Raw genomic sequence first — 21343 nt, 5'->3', positions numbered from 1 at the left:
CAAAACGTGGACCTATATAACCCAACTTTGGTAGGAATATTTTTTGGCCTCTGGAGACACAAAGTACCAAATTACATCCAATTCGGTGGTAAAATGGGCCAAATATCTTAAAAATTCCTTAAAACGACGACGCGTCACGCGTCATTTTGTATGGGGGCTATACGAAAGCGTGGACCTACATAGCCCGCTTTCAATACCAAAAGTCCTACGTAAATATAACATATTTTCCCAAAATTTCATCAACCTACGTCAATCCGTTCGGACGCTGGAGTGTTTTCCACAGACGGACAGACGGACGGACATGACTATATCGATGTAGAATTACACGCTGATCAAGAATATATATACATTGTGGGGTCTACAATGATTATTTCGAGTAGTTACAAACGTAGTGACAAACTTAATATACCCCCATCCTATGGTGGAGGGTATAAAAAATGGAGTAGTTTTTCCTGTTTAAGGTTTAGCTTAATGGGTACATACATATATTGTAATGTTTTATTTATGGGCCCCATCGCCTCAAATTACATGTGAAATAAATGAAATGAAATATCGATAAGAAAAACAATCTATCGATATTGAATTTTTAAATAATAATCGATATTATCGATAGTGTCATCGATTTTATGCCAGCTCTACAAAGAAACCTAAAAAAAAACAATTTATATAAACCTATCTACATATATTTTTTGAGTATTGTGTACGGTTTAAATAAGTTGGAAATAAAATAAAATTGGACAAGGAAGTTCGTCTTTGGGCGGCTCACCGCGAAGACATAAAAATACATTGTAGAGACAACGCCTACGGGTTTTAAAAGACCTAAAAATCATACTGATTGTGGCGATCAAGACTGGCCAAAACCACGTTAAATCCGCAAAAAAAAAAAATAAAGTGACAAGATGCCACCTCCGCGTCCACGAAGTATTGCAGCTCCAAATCCTAATACCCCGATGTCTGAGAGACAGCAAATGGCACTACTAATTCAGATGACCGCCTCATCAGGTATTAATCATGTTAATGTTAAGAACTCGATAGTAGGTAAAATTTTATTTTGTTTGTTTTATACATATTTGGCACAAAACACTTATTTTGTTTTTATTTTGATTCTTGGAACTCCTTTCCTTTACCGACCCACCGCAGAAAATTACTCTAAAGCCACACGCTGAAACTTTCATACGAAACTTTCCCATTAATTTGGCGTTCTTAGGTCGAGTTCTCCAATACACAAATTTCATAAAATTACTTTATGCCATGTTCATACCAGCATTTGAATCACGTCGTTCGTTCTCATAATTACGTACACGAATTAACCCGTTCATACGACATGGTACGCAATTCATAGCAACATGATTCATATTTTCATAGTTTTTGTTTACTGATTTTAAAGAAAGTTTCAGCCAAAAGACGAGTAAAATTAATTGATATGAACTGAAAAAATATTTGTCCTTACAGATATCTATTCAATATTAAAATATATTATTTTTATTCATGTTTTCTATATTTTCTCAAAATGTTGGTGTTTTCAGTATATTTTCAAAATTTTCTATTTTAAAAATTAACGAGAGAGAGACCTGCCAAAATAACTTTTTGGTATACAGACTTTCCGGCAGGCATTTGATTTTTGTTTCTTAATTTGTACGCGAATTTGAAACGATGGACAAGAAATGTAACTGCAATGAAAGAGAAGACAAAATTTGCTATGATTTGAATGTATACTAGTCGTTAAACCGTACACTTTTCATTCATATTTTGCAGTTTTTCTAAAAATGTTTGGGTTTTTAATAAGTTTTTAAATTTTGTATTTTTCCTGTCATAATTTATTTCGATAAATTCTCTCATTTGTTAGAGATGGGACATATTTTATCGTCGTTCTGAGAGTAGTTTAAATTGAACAATGTACACAAATCGTTGTTCGTTCTCAAAATTTTATATGGGAAATGAAGTAATTACATAGTAATTTGTGGTCGAACAACGAATAGAGAGCGAATTACCGTCAGTCTGAACAAGGCATTAGTATGGAACTCGATCTATGAACACCAAAATAATGGGAAAGTTTCGTATGAAAGTTTCAGCGCGTGGCTTTAGAGGTATGAAAACAATTACCACAGATAGTGCTTTTTATCCCAACGATGTATTGCTTTTGTTGCGGAAATGTATACTTCCCGAGATATAGACCTCCAAAGTTCCACAATGGCCCTAGTCTAAAATGTTGGCAAACCACCACAGAAAACTATGAAAAAATTACCAGAGATAGTGCTTTTTACACCAAATCCAATGATGTATTGCTTTTGTTGAATTGTATACTTCCCGAGATATGGGCCTCGGCCTTAGGCCGGGACTTAAGACTTTCTCATAATTTTCTGCGTGGTTTGCCAACATTTTATACTAGGGCCTTTGTGCAACTTTGGAGGCCCATATCTCGGAAAGTATACATTTCCGCAACAAAAGCAATACATGGTTGGAATCGGGATAAAAAGCACTATCTGTGGGTCGGTAAAGAAATTAGAAATACATGTCTTTTGTTTTTTCGAACGCACACGCAATTTATTAGGTAAAACCATGAAAAATATTCGTTTACTTGAATATTAATTTGTACAAATTTGTAAAAGTCCAATAACTTATTGTTATTGTAAACCACTTAGAGTAAACGAACATCATCCAGTAACAATTTGTATAAATTTTAAGTAAACGAACACACTTTATAAATGTCCTTTTTTAATAAATTGATATAAATAAATAAGGCACATCATATGAAACAATGTGAGAAGTTAAAAACTGCTTCGTAATGAAATTTCCTTCAAGATAAATATTGGAAAACGGATAATTTTTATTAATCTTCTCGTTTAGAGTTGAGCTTGATGATCATCAGAAATTTTTTGCAAAAGAAAAAGGAAAGCCAAGAACCTGGCACCTTTTAGTTGATCTGGCAACCCCCCTGATCTAATTATTCTGGAGGTAATATTTATTGTAATTGATGGCAGTCCATCCTGGTGAACTAAAAAAACTCCTAAATCTCCTTTATTTTTTAGATATTCCCGGTATAAGACCTATAGGACCCTGTTTACATGTAATATGACCTGGTACTCCCTTGGTCCATATGGTAGCCCTCCTAGTAGGGATATTATGTGCCTAATATTGTTGATACTTATTAGTAGTTAACCCTTTTTAAGAATAACATTCATAAAATGTCCTGATTTTCAAGAATTATAACAAAATATATGCGATATTTTGGAACTTCACTACATTTCGAAAACATTTATTTGACAACTTGCATTGCATGTAGTTATCGGTTTTCGTTACTTTTTGTTGGACTACGTGGGTTAATTTTTTATTTATTCATCCTATCTTGTCTTAAATAAGTCGACCAACTATTTTTTTGCAAAAAACCCGACATTTTTATCACAATTATCAGTCATTTTTCATAAATGAATACAGAAAAATGTTAGTTTTCTTGGTTCGAAAACAATTACTTGACAAACTGTATTTGCAATGTTATCCTATCTACATTATAGTGTCATTACCTTTCGTGGAATAAGAATTTCTACGGATAATTCATTCAGTACAATAAGAAAAAAAGTTGTGTGGATTCCTTATTAGAGGGAAAATAACCAATATTTTGCAAGTAATTATAAAATAACTGTGATTCAATATTATTTTTGGGTTAGTAGTCCTTAGCAGTTCAAAGAATGTTTTTTAGAATGTATTTAATATATTGTATATTAATTAGTCTCGATTTACATTAGGCAATTTTCCTTGCGGAATTTTACTCGTTTCCTTTTAAACTTGCCTCTTATACAAGCAATTATGTTCCGGCAAACAATGTAAATAACGAAAAATATAAAATTGCCAGTACGGTAATTTTTTCCTTTTCCTATCCCCTCCTCCTACAAACAGAGACTTGCCGCAAGTAAACTTGCTTAATGTGGATTGGGACTTACTATTTATATTTATATGCTAATTGTTGCTGTTAAGGTCTGTTCCAGGACTGCAAGAATCTACTATGTTTTACTATTTTTTTTTTTCCAAAAACATAAAGAAAATAATTTTATCTTAGTAAAAAATAGTAGCTTCTTGCAGGTTCTGGAATAGAACAATTGTTTTCCGTTTTTAATAACAAGAAAAATGTGTACTTTTTGTGACACTTTTTGAAAATTTCCAGCGGTCACGCTGGTGACCTGGTTTCGCTGTTAATTGAGCAGCTCTTCAGACTGTGGAATGGCTTCTCTGTCCTATAACTTTTCGTTTTTCAAATGCAAAAATGTTTTTATACATTAAGGGATATTTGGCCGTTGAAAAATTTCCGATCATCAAGCTTAGCTCATTTAGTTAGACCAGCCATAAATCCTCAACTGGATTTAATAAATCCAGTACAAATCTGATTGGTATATCTACCTTTGGAGGATTTAAATGGCAGTCAGTTGATTTTTCTTCATAGCGCAGTTACCAAGGTAGATGCATCAGCACATCTGATCGTATTTAAAACGTCAAAAAAGTTGTTGTAAATCGAATTCTTCTCAAAAAACATACGGCAAATACAAATTTATTGTTTAATATTGAAAATGATATCACATTATGCTACTAATGCTAACTAACTCTAAAGCCACACGCTGAAACTTTCATACGAAACTTTCCCATTATTTTGGTGTTCATAGATCGAGTTCCATACTAAAGTAATTTTATGAAATTAGTGTATTGGAGAACTCGACCTAAGAACGCCAAATTAATGGGAAAGTTTCGTATGAAAGTTTCAGCGTGTGGCTTTAGAGTAATGAGCAAATAAAAAATTATTTTATAGTTTAGACATCGTAAATATTAGTCTTGTTTGATTAAAATCATCAAGCAAATTTAATTTTTTCGCCTCATTTAAAAATTTTTCACGTTTTAAAGTATTTTTGTTGTAGCAATTCACGGATGCATCTACCTTGTTTCTTGTGTTAGCTTCATGGTACAATAAGAAAGGTAGATGCATCGGCGAATTGCTACAACAAAGCAACTTTTTTTGTAATGTAAACTGTCAAAATTTTCGCCAAATGGTCTCTTGTTGTCTCTTTTTATCGCTTGTGTTTGTATATAAAGTGTAGACATGCTATCTCTTACTTACCGAATCATATGGTTTTTTGTTTTGATTTTTCATGGCGAATTCATAGTTTTTTTGACGTTTTAGATTCGATCAGCTGGGCTGAGGCCATGGTACAATTACTTAGGTAGATGCCTCAGCCCAGCTGATCGAATCTAAAACGTCAAAAAACTAGAAATTCGCCGTGAAAAATCAAAACAAAAACCATATGATTCGGTAAGTAAGAGATAGCATGTGTTCACTTTACTGTACAAACACAAGCGATAAAAAGAGACAACAAGAAACCATTTGGCGAAATTTTTGACAGTTTACATTACAAAAAAAGTTGCTTTGTTGTAGCAATTCGCCGATGTTTCTACCTAAGTAATTGTACCATGGCTGAGGCATATACCTTTCTAATTGTACCATGGTTAGCTTGCGAGAAGTCTCTCCTAGAGAGAAGTCTCCCCTATCCCATCTGGGATGTTTGTGGAACAATTATTATTATTATTATAATGGGCTAAATCCGGCTAATGATGCCATATCTAAATGACCTATTAACGAGAAAATTAATAAAAATAGTAATTCAAATTTTTATACTTTAAGATATGGCTGAGAAGAAGAACCTTAAAGAATTTTCCAAGGGAACTGGAAAACAAGAGAAATATGACATTTTAAAGGTTACTCAGTGCGAGAATGCAAATAAAGTACATGCTGAAATTATACCCAAAGCAGATAAAATCTTTCAATCATGTTTTCAATATCAATCATGTGGTTGTTGTTGTAACAATGTTTGTTATTATGTTTGTATGTTCGTTCTTCTGTTCAATCTGGCTCTGGGTCTATCTCCAGTTCCAGGAAAGTGGTGCTTCGATGGGGTGTAAACACAGATCCACTGGAGTTAAATGAGTAGGTTTGGCTGGGCAGTTGAAAAGGTGTTTTGTGTCGTGCGGGCCCATGCCACATACTGGACCTCTCCCTCTAGACCATGGATATCCTTCGCGATCTGCCTGAATGTGTCGGGCCTACCCACAAGATGGTGATTGGGATGGCTCACACGGTAACATCCAAGCAGGTACTGCAACGAAAGCATCTAATTGCGTTGCTTTACTGGAAGAATCTTTGCCTCTTCTTGTAGATGGTCCACTGAAGATTTGAGGAGGCAACCTGTTACTGTTCTCAGGGCGGCATTCTGGCAAGTTTGAATCTTTTTCCAATTCGTATCACATAATCTCGGGCAGGGTTTCGGAGTCGAGATATTTTTGGCTCGACTCCGACTCCAGGCGAGTTTTTTTTCACGACTCCGACTCTGGGTCGACTCCGAGAGTGAATTCCTATACCACCAAAAATTAATAAAATGTGCACAAATTTTTAACTTGTTCCTATGTTTTTGCCTATATAGGTTAATGTGTTAGTTTTTCCTTACATATTCATTAGAAAGGGCGGCATAAAATGAATACTCTACCAGCTGGCGGAAAAATCTGAAATGTTTACCACAGGTAGATCTTTACGTCCTGATTACAAAAATATAAAGTTTGTTGGGGGTAGGTCCATACTTCCCGAGATATGGGCACCTGAAGTTCCGAAAATTCCCTTGTTAAAGTAAGAAAAAAAAAATAAATTAAAAAAATGTTGCTTTCGTGCCCTAAATTGGCTCCTGTCCATAGGAGAAAGTCTTAAATTCCATCAGCTGGTAGAGTATTCAATTTGTTCCGAAAGGGCATTCGTTCGAATACATTCGAACATTATCAATACTGTTTCTGCCGAATCTTACATTGAAAAATAGCAAAGATAGACAGTTTTTGTCGGTTTTCGTTTTTTTGCACGAGTATATTCTGGACGGAATTCTTCCTAGTGAGAAAATCTTTAAGCCTTCAAAATATGTGAAAAGAAGTAAGAACGGCGTTGAGTTCGGTCGGGCCGAACTTGTTATACCCTCCACCACAAGTTGTATTGAAGTAAACTGGAATAATTAGTTTCCTTTCGTGTATGAATAAGACTTAATACTAAATTTCAGCAATTTCGGTAAAACAATGTGAGACACCATTCTATGGGGGGCTATTTCAAAACGTCGATCTATACCGACAAATTTCTGACGGAAAGTTTTTAGGCTCAAAGAATACTAAATACCAAATTTCCTATATTTCGGTAAGATAATGTGGCTAAAACTTAAAAAATACCGAAAATCAAGAAGTACGCTTCTATGGGGATATAGAAAGACGTGAACCTATACTGATAATACTCTTCTGGAATATTTTATAACTCTTGGAAGACGAAATAACGAATTTCAGCCAATTCGGTTAGTATTACGAAAATCGGGAGGTACCGTTCTATGGGGTCTATATCGAAACGTGGACCTATACCGACGAATTTTAGTCAGAAATGGGGCAATATGAAAGCGTGGACCTGTACAGACATATTTCTGGCGAACAGTTTTATATCACATTGAAGACTAAATACCAAATTTCAGCCATTTTGGTGGAATATTGAAAACACAACCTTCAAAATACGAAAAATCGGAGGTGCCTTTCCATGGGGGCTATATGAAGGCGTGGACCTATACCGACAAATTTAAAGGGGAAGTTTGAGTACCCCCAACGAAGTCTAAATACCAAATTTCAGCCATTTCGGTGGAATATTGAGGCCACAACGTTCAAAATACCGAAAATCGGGATGTATTAAGGCATGGACCGATACCGACAAAGTTCTGGGGGAAAGTTTTATACCACCAACGTAGACTAAGTACCAAATGTCAGCCATTTCGGTGTGGTAATGAAGCTAAAACCTTCAAAATACCGAAAATCGGGAGGTACCGTTCTATGGGGGCTATATGCAGGTGTGGACCGATACCGACAAAATTCTGGGGGAAAGTTTATTTCAGCCATTTTGGTACGATAATGAAGCTAAAACCTTCAAAATACCGAAAATCGGGAGGTACCGTTCTATGGGGGCTATATGAAGGTGTGGACCGATACCGACAAAATTCTGGGGGAAAGTTTTATACCCCTAAAGAAGACTACGTACCAAATTTCAGACATTTTGCTAGGATAATGAAGCTAAAACCTTAAAAATACCGAAAATGGGGGGTACCGTTCTATGGAGGCTATATGAAGGTGTAGACCGATACCGACAAAATCCTGGGCAAAAGTTTTATACCCCCTAAAGAAGACTACGTACCAGGTTAGGTTAGGTTAGGGGATGTGCAGTCACTAATTGTGACTGCGTCACTCGGAGACCTTCCGGTCCATTGTGATCATCCAGTAGAAAAGAGCTGCAGGAAAAGAGGAGGTGGAAAAAGGGAGGATAGGGGAAAAACTAAAAAGATAAAGTTGTTAGCGCAGTGAAAGAACGAATAGATTACAAGAATGCTTAAGAGTGGAGTGATAGTTTTAGAGTAGGAGAAAATTTATTTTTAATGGTAGGCAGAATAGTTGAATTTATTTACGCGTTCAGGTTGCGCTGTCCCAGCCACTTCAGATTTTTGATGATGTTGTAGATCACAGCAGGCTCCACAGTTGAGTAGAAAATTAGACACGGTGGGAAGTGAGCACCTACTAACCTATGCCGTCTACCAGCCATTGCTGGACAACGACACAAGATGTGCTCGATCGTCTCTAACTCCTCCTTGTTCTCACAGAGTCTGCAGTAGTCAGTAACATCCTCATCCCATTTGTTGGTATGGGCCCTGATGTAGCAGTGTCCAGTAATGACTCCCGTCGTTACTCTAACTTCAGCTTTACTCAGGTTCAGCAGAGAGTTCGTTCTTTTGACTGACAGAGACGGCCATATGGATCTTGCCACAATGCACCTAGGTTCATTATGCCACAATTCACTGGCTCTTTCGTCAGAGAACGTTTTAATATTTTGAAAGAAATGACAAATGGGTGATTTGATAGAGTCAGCGATAGCTAGGTCTGTGGACTGCGATACTCGCCTAGCTAATTCGTCTGCTCTTTCATTACCCAGATAGTCGCGGTGTCCTGGTACCCAGCATAGCCGGAAGCCGTTAGTTAGCGTTCCCAAGGCTGATCTACACTTAAGGACGACATCGGATTTGATGTTGCAGGATTTCTTTAAGAGCCGCTTGGCTATCCACAAAGATAGTCACCGGTTCAAAGATTTCTGCATCCAAACTTTTTATCAATTCCGCTGCCTTCCAAATCGCGAAGATTTCAGCCTGGAAGACACTACAGTTGCTGTCTAGCCTGTAGGTGTACTCAAGAGATAGCCTTTCACAGTAGACGCCAGCCCCGGTACCTTCCTCCATCTTGGAGCCGTCTGTATAGAAAGCCAGACCGTCCAGAGGGAGGTTACTGCGGTTCCAGTCATCTCTACTAGGTATAACGACGTCTATATCGTCAAATCTCAGGACTGGTGATATATAGTCGCTCAGTTTTCCGCGTTGGTTCACATTTATGCCTGAATCATTCAGGATACAACCATGCCCATAGGCGCAACTGCGCCAGAGATCCTGTTCATGCAGCCGTAAGGCACTGCGAGTTGCCTGACACTTAATGCTGAGACTCAGCGGTTTTAAGTTCAGCATTGCGTTCAGAGCCGCCTGTGGTGTGCTCCTTGTGACTCCAGTTATGAGGATCGAGGCTGCTCTTTGTACCCTGTGAGCCTACCTGATGTCGATTTTTGGCGCAGTGAGTGCCACCAAACAAGAGAACCATAGGATAAAATGGGTCTAACCACGGTGTTATACAACCAGTGTATAATCGATGGGCTTAGGCCCCAACTTTTCCCAATGGAATTTTTACATGAATAAAGTGCAGTCAATCCTTTCTTCGCCCTTTCCTCAGCATTCCTGTTCCATCGCAATTGACAGTCCAGGATAGTGCCGAGGTACTTTGCCTCGGGCGAGAGCTGAAGCTGCACTCCATCCAGTGTTGGTGGTACAAATACGCCGAGCTTACGCTTTCTCGTGAACATTACCAGTTCTGTCTAGGTTGGGTTTACGTACGTACCAAATTTCAGCCATTTTGGTAGGATAATGAAGCTAAAACCTTAAAAATTCCGAAAATCGGAAGGAACCGTTCTATGGGGGCTATATCAAAACGTGGACCGATGTATCCCATTTTCAATACCAACCATCCTGCAAGTAATAAAAACTTCTGTACCAAATTTTGACTTTCTATCTTTAAAATTGCGAGCTGTATCTTGATTTCAACAGACAGGCGGACATGGTCAAATCGACATAGAATTTTATGGTGATCAATAATATATATACTTTATAGGGTCTCCGGCGTATATTTCGATGTGTTACAAACGGAATGATGGAGAAATACAAATCGTAAGGACTACATGCAATAAAAACTATAAGCAATTCACCACCAAGTTTCAAACTGGATGTAAGCCAACATTTTAGTGTGCTTAGCCTTAAAAGGAGACCAGTTGTAAAGCTCAATAAAAGCCATTTTACATGATTTTTTTCCGAGAAAACTACGTACTTTTTTGGCAGATTTTTTTCTTCATCTTAAAGAGAAAAATATTACGAAGTTTTGAGGTCGTCTACGAAACCTTGTTGACGACACTTGTTCCAAATTCTTTATTTTTCACCCAAAGTAGTAGGCAATGCTTATTTTTCACTGTATTTTTTATAAATCGTTAAACACTTTGTATAGTTATGGGTACTTTACACGATATGTTTTTTGCATATGAGTTGTCACTTTGCATATACATTTTGTATGGGAGAAGTGACAACTCATATGTAAAAAACATATCCCGATTTTCGGAATTTTTAAGGTTTTAGCTTTATTATCCTACCAAAATGGCTGAAATTTGGTACGTAGTCTTCTTTAGGGGGTATACAACTTTCCCCTAGAATTTTGTCGGTATCGGTCTACACCTTCATATAGCCTCCATAGAACGGTACACCCCATTTTCGGTATTTTTAAGGTTTTAGCTTCATTATCCTAGCAAAATGTCTGAAATTTTGTACGTAGTCTTCTTTAGGGGTATAAAACCTTCCCCCAGAATTTTGTCTGTATCGGTCCACACCTTCATATAGCCCCCATAGAAGGGTGCCTCCCGATTTTCGGTATTTTGAAGGTTTTAGCTTCATTATCGTACCAAAATGGCTGAAATGTGGTACGTTGTTGTTGTTGTAACAGTGTTTTTGTTATGTTTATTTGTTCGTTCCTCTGTTCAATCTGGCTCTGGGTCTATCTCCAGTTCCAGAAAAATGGCTGCTTCGATGGGATGTAGCCACAGATCCACTGGAGTTAGATGGGCAGGTTTGGCGGGGCAGTTAAAAAGGTGTTGTGTGTCGTGCGGGCCCATGCCGCATACAGGGCAGATGTTTTGCACGGCGCGATCGATTTCCGCCCAATAAGAATTTAGGCGACTGCAATATCCCGAGCGTAGTTGAGCCAAAACTACTCTAGTTTGTCGTGGCAGCTGACGCTCCTCAGCTGCGATAGATGGACACGGTGCTCTTGAAACAATTTTAAATGGAAGGTGCTTACACCTGGGAAGTTTTTGCGGATTCTGAAACTACAATGTTCATAGATGAGAAAAATCAAAAAACTAAAAAAATCGCCGGAGCGCTTTTTAAATAAATCGCGATTTAAGTTGACATTTTTAGGGGTTGTTTAGGTTTTCACGATTTTGCTTAGAAACCGCGAGTCCTATCTAAATGAGACTATAAAAGATGTTGTAGCTATGAAAATTCTCTACAAGATCGACCTTTATGGTATTTTCGTAGTTTTTACCATTTTTGAGTTATAGAAGTTCAAATTGGGACAATGCACTGACTGTATCGCCCCCTTATAAAATAATGTCGAGAAGGGTGCGCCTTAACTAACTTTTGATGAAAACCGCTTACTCAGGGAAAGTTTTTGTGAATTCAGGAACAGCAGTGTTCATAGATGAGAAAAATCCAAAAACAAGAAAAAATCGCTGTAGGGATTTTTAAATAAATCGCGGTCAAAATTCACATTTTTAGGTGTTTTTTAGGTTTTCACGATTTTGCTTGGAAACCGCAAGTCTAATCTAAATGAAGCTAAAGAGAATGTTGTAGATGTGAAAATTCTCTAGAGTATTGACGTTTATCAATTGTTCCCAGCCTGTACCATTTTTGAGATAAAGAAGCTCAGTTAACATTTTTAGGTTTTTTTGTTAGGGTTTCGCGATTTTCTTGAATACGGTAAGTCTTATCGTTATGGGCCCTGAGTAAATCTTAAAGCTGTGAAAATTCTCTACAAGACTGGCTTAAGTAAGTTATCCTAAGTTGTAACATTTTTTAGATATATAAGTTTAATTTGGGAATTTGCAGTCATGACATTGTTTTATAAGGGGGCGATACAGAATTGAATTGAATTTGAATTGACCCAATTTGAACTTCTATATCTCAAAAAAGGTAAAACCGACGAGAAAACCATAAAGGCCAATCTTGTAGAGAATTTTCATAGCTACAACATTTTCTTCAGTTCCATTTTGATAGGACTTGCGGCTTCTAAGGAAAATCGTGAAAACCTAAACAACCCCTAAAAATATCAACTAAAATCGCGATTTATTTAAAAAGCGCTCCGGCGATTTTTTTTGTTTTTTGATTTTTCTCATCAATAAACATTGTAGTTTCAGAATCTGCAAATAATTCCGAGGTGTAACCATCCTCCATTTAAAATTGTTTCAAGAGCACCGTGTGGAGGATGTACTCCGAGTACTTTATTCACACTATAATTGCTTAAGGCCTTGGCAACTGCGTCCGTGTGAATGCTATTCAATCCTGCTTGATATGCTTGTTGATCTAGGGGTTCTCTCCTGTATCGTTGGACCTCTCCCTCTAGAGCATGGATATCCTTCCTGATCTCCCTGAATGGGGCGGGCCTACCCACAAGATGGTGATTGGGATGGCTCACACGATAACATCCAAGCAGGTACTGCAACGAAAGCATCTCATTGTGTTGCTTTACAGGAAGAATTTTTGCCCATGTAGATGGTGCACTGAAGATTTGAGGAGGCACCCTGTCGCTGTTCTCAGGGCGGCATTCTGGCAAGTTTGAATCTTTTTCCAGTTCGAATCACACAATCTAGTGGACCAGACTGGAGCCGCATAGCTTACCACAGACTGACCTATCGCGTTATATGTGGTCAACAAGGTTTCTTTATCTGCACCCCAAGTGCTGCCGGCCAGGGACTTGAGGACCTTGTTCCTACTTTTCAACTTGTCGCAGATAGCTGTGGCGTGTGCGCACGACGTGAATGTAGTGTCGAATGAGACCCCTAAAATGTTAGGGCAGTTTGTGGTCGGAATTCTGCTACCGTCGACCACGACATTCAACTCACGTCCAAACTGCGCTGTCCATGTGGTGAACAGAGTGGCTTTAGATTTTGTGGGGGAAATCTGCATATTCCTCGAATGGAAAAAGGTGGTAAGATCAGTTAAATAGTTGTTCAGTCTCTCACAGATGTCATCAGGATAGGTACCCGACGCCAAGATCGTGCAATCATCCGCATACGTCACGATCTCAATGCCGTCTGGAGGGGGTGGAATACAGGAGAGGTAGAGGTTAAACAGTTCCGGAGATATCACCCACCTTGGGGAACTCCCTGTTTCACTCTACGGGGTTTGGACTTCTTATTCCTGAATTCCACGTACGACTGGCGTCCACACATATAGTTGACTATCCAACGTTTCAAGCTTGGCGGAGGGTTGTCTGCTCAATGTCCTCAAACAGCGTGGAGTGCCTGACTGTATCAAAGGCTTTTGATAAGTCAAGAGCCACCATCACTGTTCTATCGCACGGCCGTCTCTGGTTGAGTCCTTTACTGATATATGTGGTAGTGGCGTGCAGCGCTGTTGTCGTGCTGTGCTGCTTACGGAATCCATGTTGATGATCGGCAACTTGATAGCTGTTTCTGATACTGGGGAGGATCAAGGCCTCAAGTGTCTTTGCTACGGGCGACAAAAGCGAAATCGGTCTGTACGATTCACTTTTGCTGGCATCCTTGCCTGGCTTCCGTAGTGGGGCCACCCTGCCCATTTTCCAGACTTCGGGAACAACGAGGGTGGCTAGCGACAAGTTGAAGACTTTGGTGAGATACTCGACTCCCGGCTCATCCAGCTGCTTCAACATTACCATGGAGATTCCATCAGGGCCCAACGCTTTGGATGATTTAGCGTTCCTGATGGCATTGGCAACATCATCCATTGTAAATTGTGGTGGTTAATCCTCGGCAGGAAGAGATCTGATACGACGTAATACTCTTCTCTTCGCCCTGTCACTCTCGGGATGCTCGACAAACTGTCGATTGAAATTACTTGCGCACCTCTTCGGGTCAGTCAACGTAACGTCGCCAAACGTGACTGAGGTCCTATCTTCCCTTTTTCCAGGGTTCGAGAGTGACTTAACCGTTGCCCACAATTCACCTATACCGGCTCCAATGTTGCAGCTCTTCAGATGATTTAACCATTTGTTCCGCTTATGCTCGCCGACCAGCCTGTTAACTTCCAGTGTCAGCTCCCTGACTCTGGGGTCATTGGGGTTGATACGACGAAGCTCATCACGCTCGCTTGCTAATCCCGTCGCCTCTGCTGGGAAATTTGGTCTTACTTCGGGTATTCGACCAGCAGGTATATGGCGAGCGGCTGCAGCAGTGATTATGTCCCGGAACGTCCTTTCCGCTACCCGAACATCAGAAGGATTGGGCAATTCTCTGAAGCGGTGATTGGTGAACTCTCTGAAACTCGGCCAATCAGCTTTTTTATGATTGACGAACGTGCGGCGTTCAGAGGTGATGAAATCGGGTGGTCTGCTAATGGAGACAATTATGGGGAGATGGTCTGATCCAAGGGAAATGACGGGTTGCCAGGTAACGTCATTTGTCAGACCAGGTGGCACGATGGTTATGTCAGGCGAACTGTGACACTCTCAGCCAGCGCTGTACCTCTCTGGTCGTTTCCGAGGGCCGAATGCCACATATCATGATGGGCATTAAAGTCCCCCAGGACCAGACGATTATGACCTTCCAAAAGCGGGCTAATGTTTGGCACGTAATCTGAGATACAGCTATTTCTCGGCGGGATGTATGTATACGTTCAGCAACTCTATCTCGGCAGCTCCACACCTGACTGCTACCCCCATACATTCCATGTACGGGTCATTAGAGACAGGCTCAAGCGAGATAGGTCTGTATTAGACAGATTGGTGCAATAGGAAAGCTAATCCCCCACCTCCACTTCTGGCGCGTTGTAACCATCGCAACGTTGTAAGCTACAGTTGTTGTTGAGCTTGGTTTCTTGCACCGCAGCGACCTTGATATTCCTCCGACTCATGAAATCTACTATTTCCTCGATCTTACCTCGTAGTCCATTGCAATTAAATTGCAAAAAGGATGCATTTCCGCGATTGGGACACCAACGGCTGGTGCTAAAGGACTGCGGGGGAGTCTCATAATCAGACGACGAGGGAGTTTCGTAATCCGATGACGACTCACTGGGGACAGTATTCACACAGCATGCAGCAACATAGTCCCTGTCGTAGTCCCTCACGTGGACAAGTCCAGAGCAACCCCTTAGATGCACCCACTCCTGACATCTATTGCATCTCACCGAAGGCTGGATGTTGGTGAAGATGCGGATGTGACAAACCGAGCACAAATATATTAGTCCTGGGTTTTCCTCCGTCCCGGCACGGACCAAAAGGATTCGGAGCAGGCATTCCGGGATCTCCCAATACAGAAAAACGAAACAAATACAAACATATGTACACTGAGGTGGCAGCCGCTGGCCGGAACAATGATGTCGTGTAGTTCCGGGTCAATCCGGTACAAACAACCCGCTGCCGTGGGATTGCATGTGGTATGTTCTAGATCTGTAAGAATCTACTATTTTTTGCGATAACATAAAGGAAAAATTGTTATAGTAACAAATAGTAGCTTCTTGCAGAGCAATGATTATCATCCCAGCAAAATTTTTGCCTCCAAAGATGCAGCTAAATCATACATACCCAGCAAAATTTGAAGGAAGGGGTTCTATGCGATGACGTGAATTCATGGCATATTTTGCATTGGTTCAAAGCAAGTCGTGAAAGATCCGATCTTTTCCTCAGCATTTGAATCATTTGTACAGATTACTACAAAAAAAAAAAAAAAAAAAAAAAAAAAAAACAAGTCGATTTGTACATCCCTAGAAGTAGCGACATCAAAACAAAAGAGTATACATTTCCAAAATTGTTGTTATAAAATTACAAAATTACAAATGAAATTTAGGTTCTCGAACTAGAAATTCATAAAGGAGTGCTGTTGGAGTCCATGTCGAAATCTGAACTGGTGATGGGAAGATAATAGAAAAGCTTTTGTAAGATGAAAGAAAATTAGTGGTTGAGAGTGGACGAAGGAAACTCTGTTGCTGTGCAGCGGCGGTGATTAAATTGAAATTTTGGGTGTAAACTTTATGCTGATAAATTAGTTCTAGTTATTTCATGAATTAGTTTGAATTAATAAAGAATTTGGTTTGTCATGAAAATCATATTTCAATACAGAATTTTCCATTTTCCAAACATGACATGAAAATGTCATGCCAAAGGGTTGGTGAAAATGACATGTCAAAGCATTGGTCAAAATGACATGCTTAGGATCCGACAATGAATGTCATCTTAAGATCCGAAAATGAATGTCATCTTATGGTGGTCACGCTCATATAAAATTCATGAGTGAAAATGCTAAAAAGATGACATGCCAGATCACTTGAACCCATGATTCAATAGCATCCTTGGCATCGAACATTTTGCTGGGTACATATACGAGTGATTTGGAAGTGCATCAAATTATGCATTTTCACTCATGGCTTTTACAAGAGCGTGACTACTGAGAGATGCACTCCATTAGCACTGCATTTTAACTAACTCTTTGGCATTGCATTTTAACTATCCCTTTGGAATCGCATTTTATCTAACCATTTTGAGGTAGAATAGCATGCAGTCCAATTTGCATCCAAAGCACGTGTTTCGATTCACTGCTTTGGATGCAGTTTAAAGGCACTCTTGTGTTTTATGCAGGTCAAAGATGCAATAAAAATGCAAGCCATTGCAAAATATCCCATAATATATAAAAAGAATTTATTATATGTGTAAAACAAAAATATTACAAACTTTATTACATTATTTATTTATTTATTTAGAAACAACACAAACATGAAATTTCTTCATTAAATTCAATCGCAATTGTTGCTTTAAAAGTGTTTTGTATTATATGTTTGTATATTCTTTTTTCTGCTTAGTCTGGCTCTGGGTCTATCTCCAATATTTTTTCAATGGAGTTCTTACAGGATTAGAATGCCATGAGTCATTTCTTCGTTCGCTGCTCAAGCGTTCCATGTCAAGCGTTGGTCCAGAATAGTGCCGAGGTATTTTGCTTCGATGGGATGTAACCGCAGATCCACTAGAGTAAGTTGTGTAGGTTTAGCGGGGCAGTTGAAAAGTTGCCGTGAGTTGTGCGGGTCTGTGCCGCATGTTGGACAGATGTTTTGCACAGTCCTGTTGATCTTTGCCCAATAGTAATTCGGACGTCTGCACCATTCCGGGCGTAGTTGAGCCAAAACTACTCTGGTTTTTCGTGGCAGCTGACGCTCCGATGGATGGGGGATGTTCTCCGAGGACCACATTCAAACTGTAGCTGCTTATGGCATCTGCAACTGCCGTATGAATGCTATTCAAACATGCTTGACATGCTTGTTCATCTAGAGGTTCTCTCTTGTAACGCTGGAACTCTCCTTCTAGATCATGAAGATTCTCCTTGATCTGCCTGAATGGCAGGGGCCTATCCACCATATGGTGATTGGGATGGTTCTCACGGTAACACCCGAGCAGATACCACTGTGCAACATTTTTAAGGTAATCTTGTGCAAACAATTTGAGCTGAGTATTTTTTGAAAGTACAGACCCAAACGACAGAAAGCCTAGTTGGGTTTTGTTGTGTCAGATCCAGCTTGGATTTTATGGCCCCATTTAAAAATCGTTAAATATTGGCTTTTTTAAAATTTTTAAATTTTGGGCTATATCTCGGAAACCTATGTGAATATTCATTTCACCTCTGAAGCAAATTTGTAGATAAGGGCAAGAATAAAATATTCGTACAAATAATGAACTCGAAAAACTACATTTATTGCCTCAAATTTTATTTTTATTAGTTTTATTATCAGTTAATAGTCAACACTCGTTGTGAACAGTTTACTTTCTCTCTCAAGTTTTTATTTTCAAACCAAGTTCGGATCGTATAATTTATTAAACACAAACACCGCGACTCCTTACATTATATATATATATATATATATATATATATATATATATATATATATATATATATATATTTTTTTTTTTTTTTTTTCTCTCTTTATCCGTGCCAACAAAAAAGACTTTAAGTGACATTTAAGTTTTTTCACCATGGCTTCCTCCTCGGGAGGAAATTATTACGATATTCTCAGCCAAGATGATGGGAATATCACATCACCGAAACGGAAAAAACAAAACACAACCTATAGTCTAGGATATACACTAGATTATCCTCAACTATTTCAACCCAAAAGAAATCAGCCATGCCCAAAATACGTTGTGATGAAAAGTAAAATACCCGAAACTCCTTTAAAAAGCTACAATATCTTTCTAGTAAACAAAGCCATTCAAGGAATCTCAAGTGAAAAACCCTTAAAAACGATATTCACACGAGACGATAACTTTCTCTTCTTAACAAAAAATGAAGTGCAAGCTCACAGATTCATCAAGGCTACAAATCTCCCAGGGATTTGTGCCATTGAGTCTTTCCTTCGCCCTTCGTTAAACACAGTTAAAGGATTTGTTTATTCTGACTTGCTCACTAATCTCACTGAAGAAGATATTACTAATGGATTGAAACACCAAGGTGTTGTTGCCTGCCAGAAAATCACTTCGTACAAGGATGGTAAAGTCTCAAATACACCAATGCATGTTCTGAGCTTTAATTCGTATGAACTACCCAAGACCATTGAAATCGGCATGATCAGTTGCATCGTTAAGGAATATATTCCGAATCCCATTCAATGCAAAAACTGTTTTAAGCTCGGTCACACAAAAAAACACTGCCAAAACAATGCTACATGCGAAGTCTGTGCTTCTTTAATACATGACCCTTCCCCTTGCGTTAAACTTCAATGCGTTAACTGCAATCACGAACATCGTTCCAACAACAAAAATTGTCCCGCAATAAAGCAAAGAAGGGAAATTCTCAAAACTAAAATCAGAAATAAGTGCTCTTTTAAAGAGGCACTAAAAAACACAACAACTACTGATTAATTTGGACTACCAAATGAAACATTAGAAGAAGCAATAGAGAGCAGAAGAAAAAGGCTACATACCATCAGTGTGACCGTTGTGCCACTAAAGTATCAATTTGGACACTTTTTTTCGGCATTGGTACTTCTGTGCCACTTTTTTACGTTGATACCAAATGTGCCACTTTTTGAAAATTTGTGACACTTTTTCATACCTTGTGCCACTTTTTTTTAAATTAGATATATTGTAATGTAATCTCAAGTTTAATCACAAGGGAGTGTAAAAAAAAGCGTCGAACTAAACGATTTGGAATTAGGGAGTTGAAGCAACATGCGGCAAACAAAAATGTTTGGTAATGGTAGTCAGGCAGTTTGATCCGCATAACGGGTACACTCAAGACACTTCTTATCAAGTGAAGATATTTGCAATGTTATCCTATCTACATTATAGTGTCATTACCTTCCGTGGAATAATTTTGTGGGAATTTCTACGGATAATTCATTCAGTACAATAAGAAAAAAAGTTGTGTGGATCCCTTATTAGAGGGAAAATAACCAATATTTTGCAAGTAATTATATAATAACTGTGATTCAATATTATTTTTGGGTTAGTTGTTGTTGTTGTAACAGTGTTTTTGTTATGTTTATTTGTTCGTTCCTCTGTTCAATCTGGCTCTGGGTGTATCTCCAGTTCAAGAAAAGTGGCTGCTTCGATGGGATGTAGCCATAGATCCACTGGAGTTAGATGGGTAGGTTTGGCGGGGCAGTTAAAAAGGTGTTGTGTGTCGTGCGGGCCCATGCCGCATACTTGGCAGATGTCTTGCACGGCGCGATCGATTTCCGCCCAATAAGAATTTAGGCGACTGCAATATCCCGAGCGTAGTTGAGCCAAAACTACTCTAGTTTGTCGTGGCAGCTGACGCTCCTCAGCTGCGATAGATGGTGGATGTACTCCGAGTACTTTATTCACACTATAATTGCTTAAGGCCTTGGCAACTGCGTCCGTGTGAATGCTATTCAATCCTGCTTGATATGCTTGCTGATCTAGGGGTTCTCTCCTGTATCGTTGGACCTCTCCCTCTAGAGCATGGATATCCTTCCTGATCTCCCTGAATGGGCCGGGCCTACCCACAAGATGGTGATTGGGATGGCTCACACGATAACATCCAAGCAGGTACTGCAACGAAAGCATCTCATTGTGTTGCTTTACAGGAAGAATTTTTGCCTCCTCATGTAGATGGTCCACTGAAGATTTGAGGAGGCACCCTGTCGCTGTTCTCAGGGCGGCATTCTGGCAAGTTTGAATCTTTTTCCAGTTCGAATCACACAATCTCGGGGACCAGACAGGAGTCGCATAGCTTACCACAGACCGACCTATCGCGTTATATGTGGTCAACAAGGTTTCTTTATCTGCACCCCAAGTGCTGCCGGCCAGGGACTTGAGGACCTTGTTCCTACTTTTCAACTTGTCGCAGATAGCTGTGGCGTGTGCGCTCGACGTGAATGTAGTGTCGAATGTGACCCCTAAAATTTTAGGGCAGTTTGTGGTCGGAATTCTGCTACCGTCGACCACGACATTCAACTCACGTCCAAACTGGGTTAGTAGTCCTTAGCAGTTCAAAGAATGTTTTTTAGAATGTATTTAATATATTGTATATTAATTAGTCTCGATTTACATTAGGCAATTTTCCTTGCGGCATTTTACTCGTTTCCTTTTAAACTTGATTCTTATACAAGCAATTATGTTCCGGCAAACAATGTAAATAACGAAAAATATAAAAAGAATATCCTGATAATTGCCAGTACGGTCATTTTTTCCTTTTCCTATCCCCTCCTCCTACAAACAGAGACTTGCCGCAAGTAAACTTGCTTAATGTGGATTGGGACTTACTATTTATATACTAATTGTTGCTGTTAAGGTCTGTTCCAGAACTGCAAGAATCTACTTTGTTTTACTATTTTTTTTCCAAAAACATAAAGAAAATAATTTTATCTTAGTAAAAAATAGTAGCTTCTTGCAGGTTCTGGAATAGAAC

General features: G+C 39.1%; 1 protein-coding gene across 3 annotated transcripts in view; it reads left to right on the top strand.

Annotated features, from left to right (window-relative positions):
* The first annotated feature begins 611 nt into the window (after positions 1-611).
* LOC141403598 (uncharacterized) overlaps positions 612-21343 on the top strand; it is a 261508-nt gene continuing 240776 nt past the window's right edge. For all 3 annotated transcript variants that reach the window (XM_073986265.1, XM_073986264.1, XM_073986266.1), the window contains exon 1: positions 612-1002. In XM_073986265.1, the coding sequence (XP_073842366.1) occupies positions 900-1002 (103 nt within the window). In that variant the 5' untranslated portion in view covers positions 612-899. The remainder of the gene's footprint in view (positions 1003-21343) is intronic.

The sequence above is a fragment of the Musca autumnalis genome, unplaced genomic scaffold (genome assembly GCF_047663935.1).
Source record: "Musca autumnalis isolate F117 unplaced genomic scaffold, ASM4766393v1 scaffold_4, whole genome shotgun sequence".
In the NCBI taxonomy this organism is placed as follows: domain Eukaryota; kingdom Metazoa; phylum Arthropoda; class Insecta; order Diptera; family Muscidae; genus Musca; species Musca autumnalis.
The sequence above is the reverse complement of the archived record's forward strand: the minus strand, read 5'-3'. Positions and strand labels throughout refer to the sequence as shown.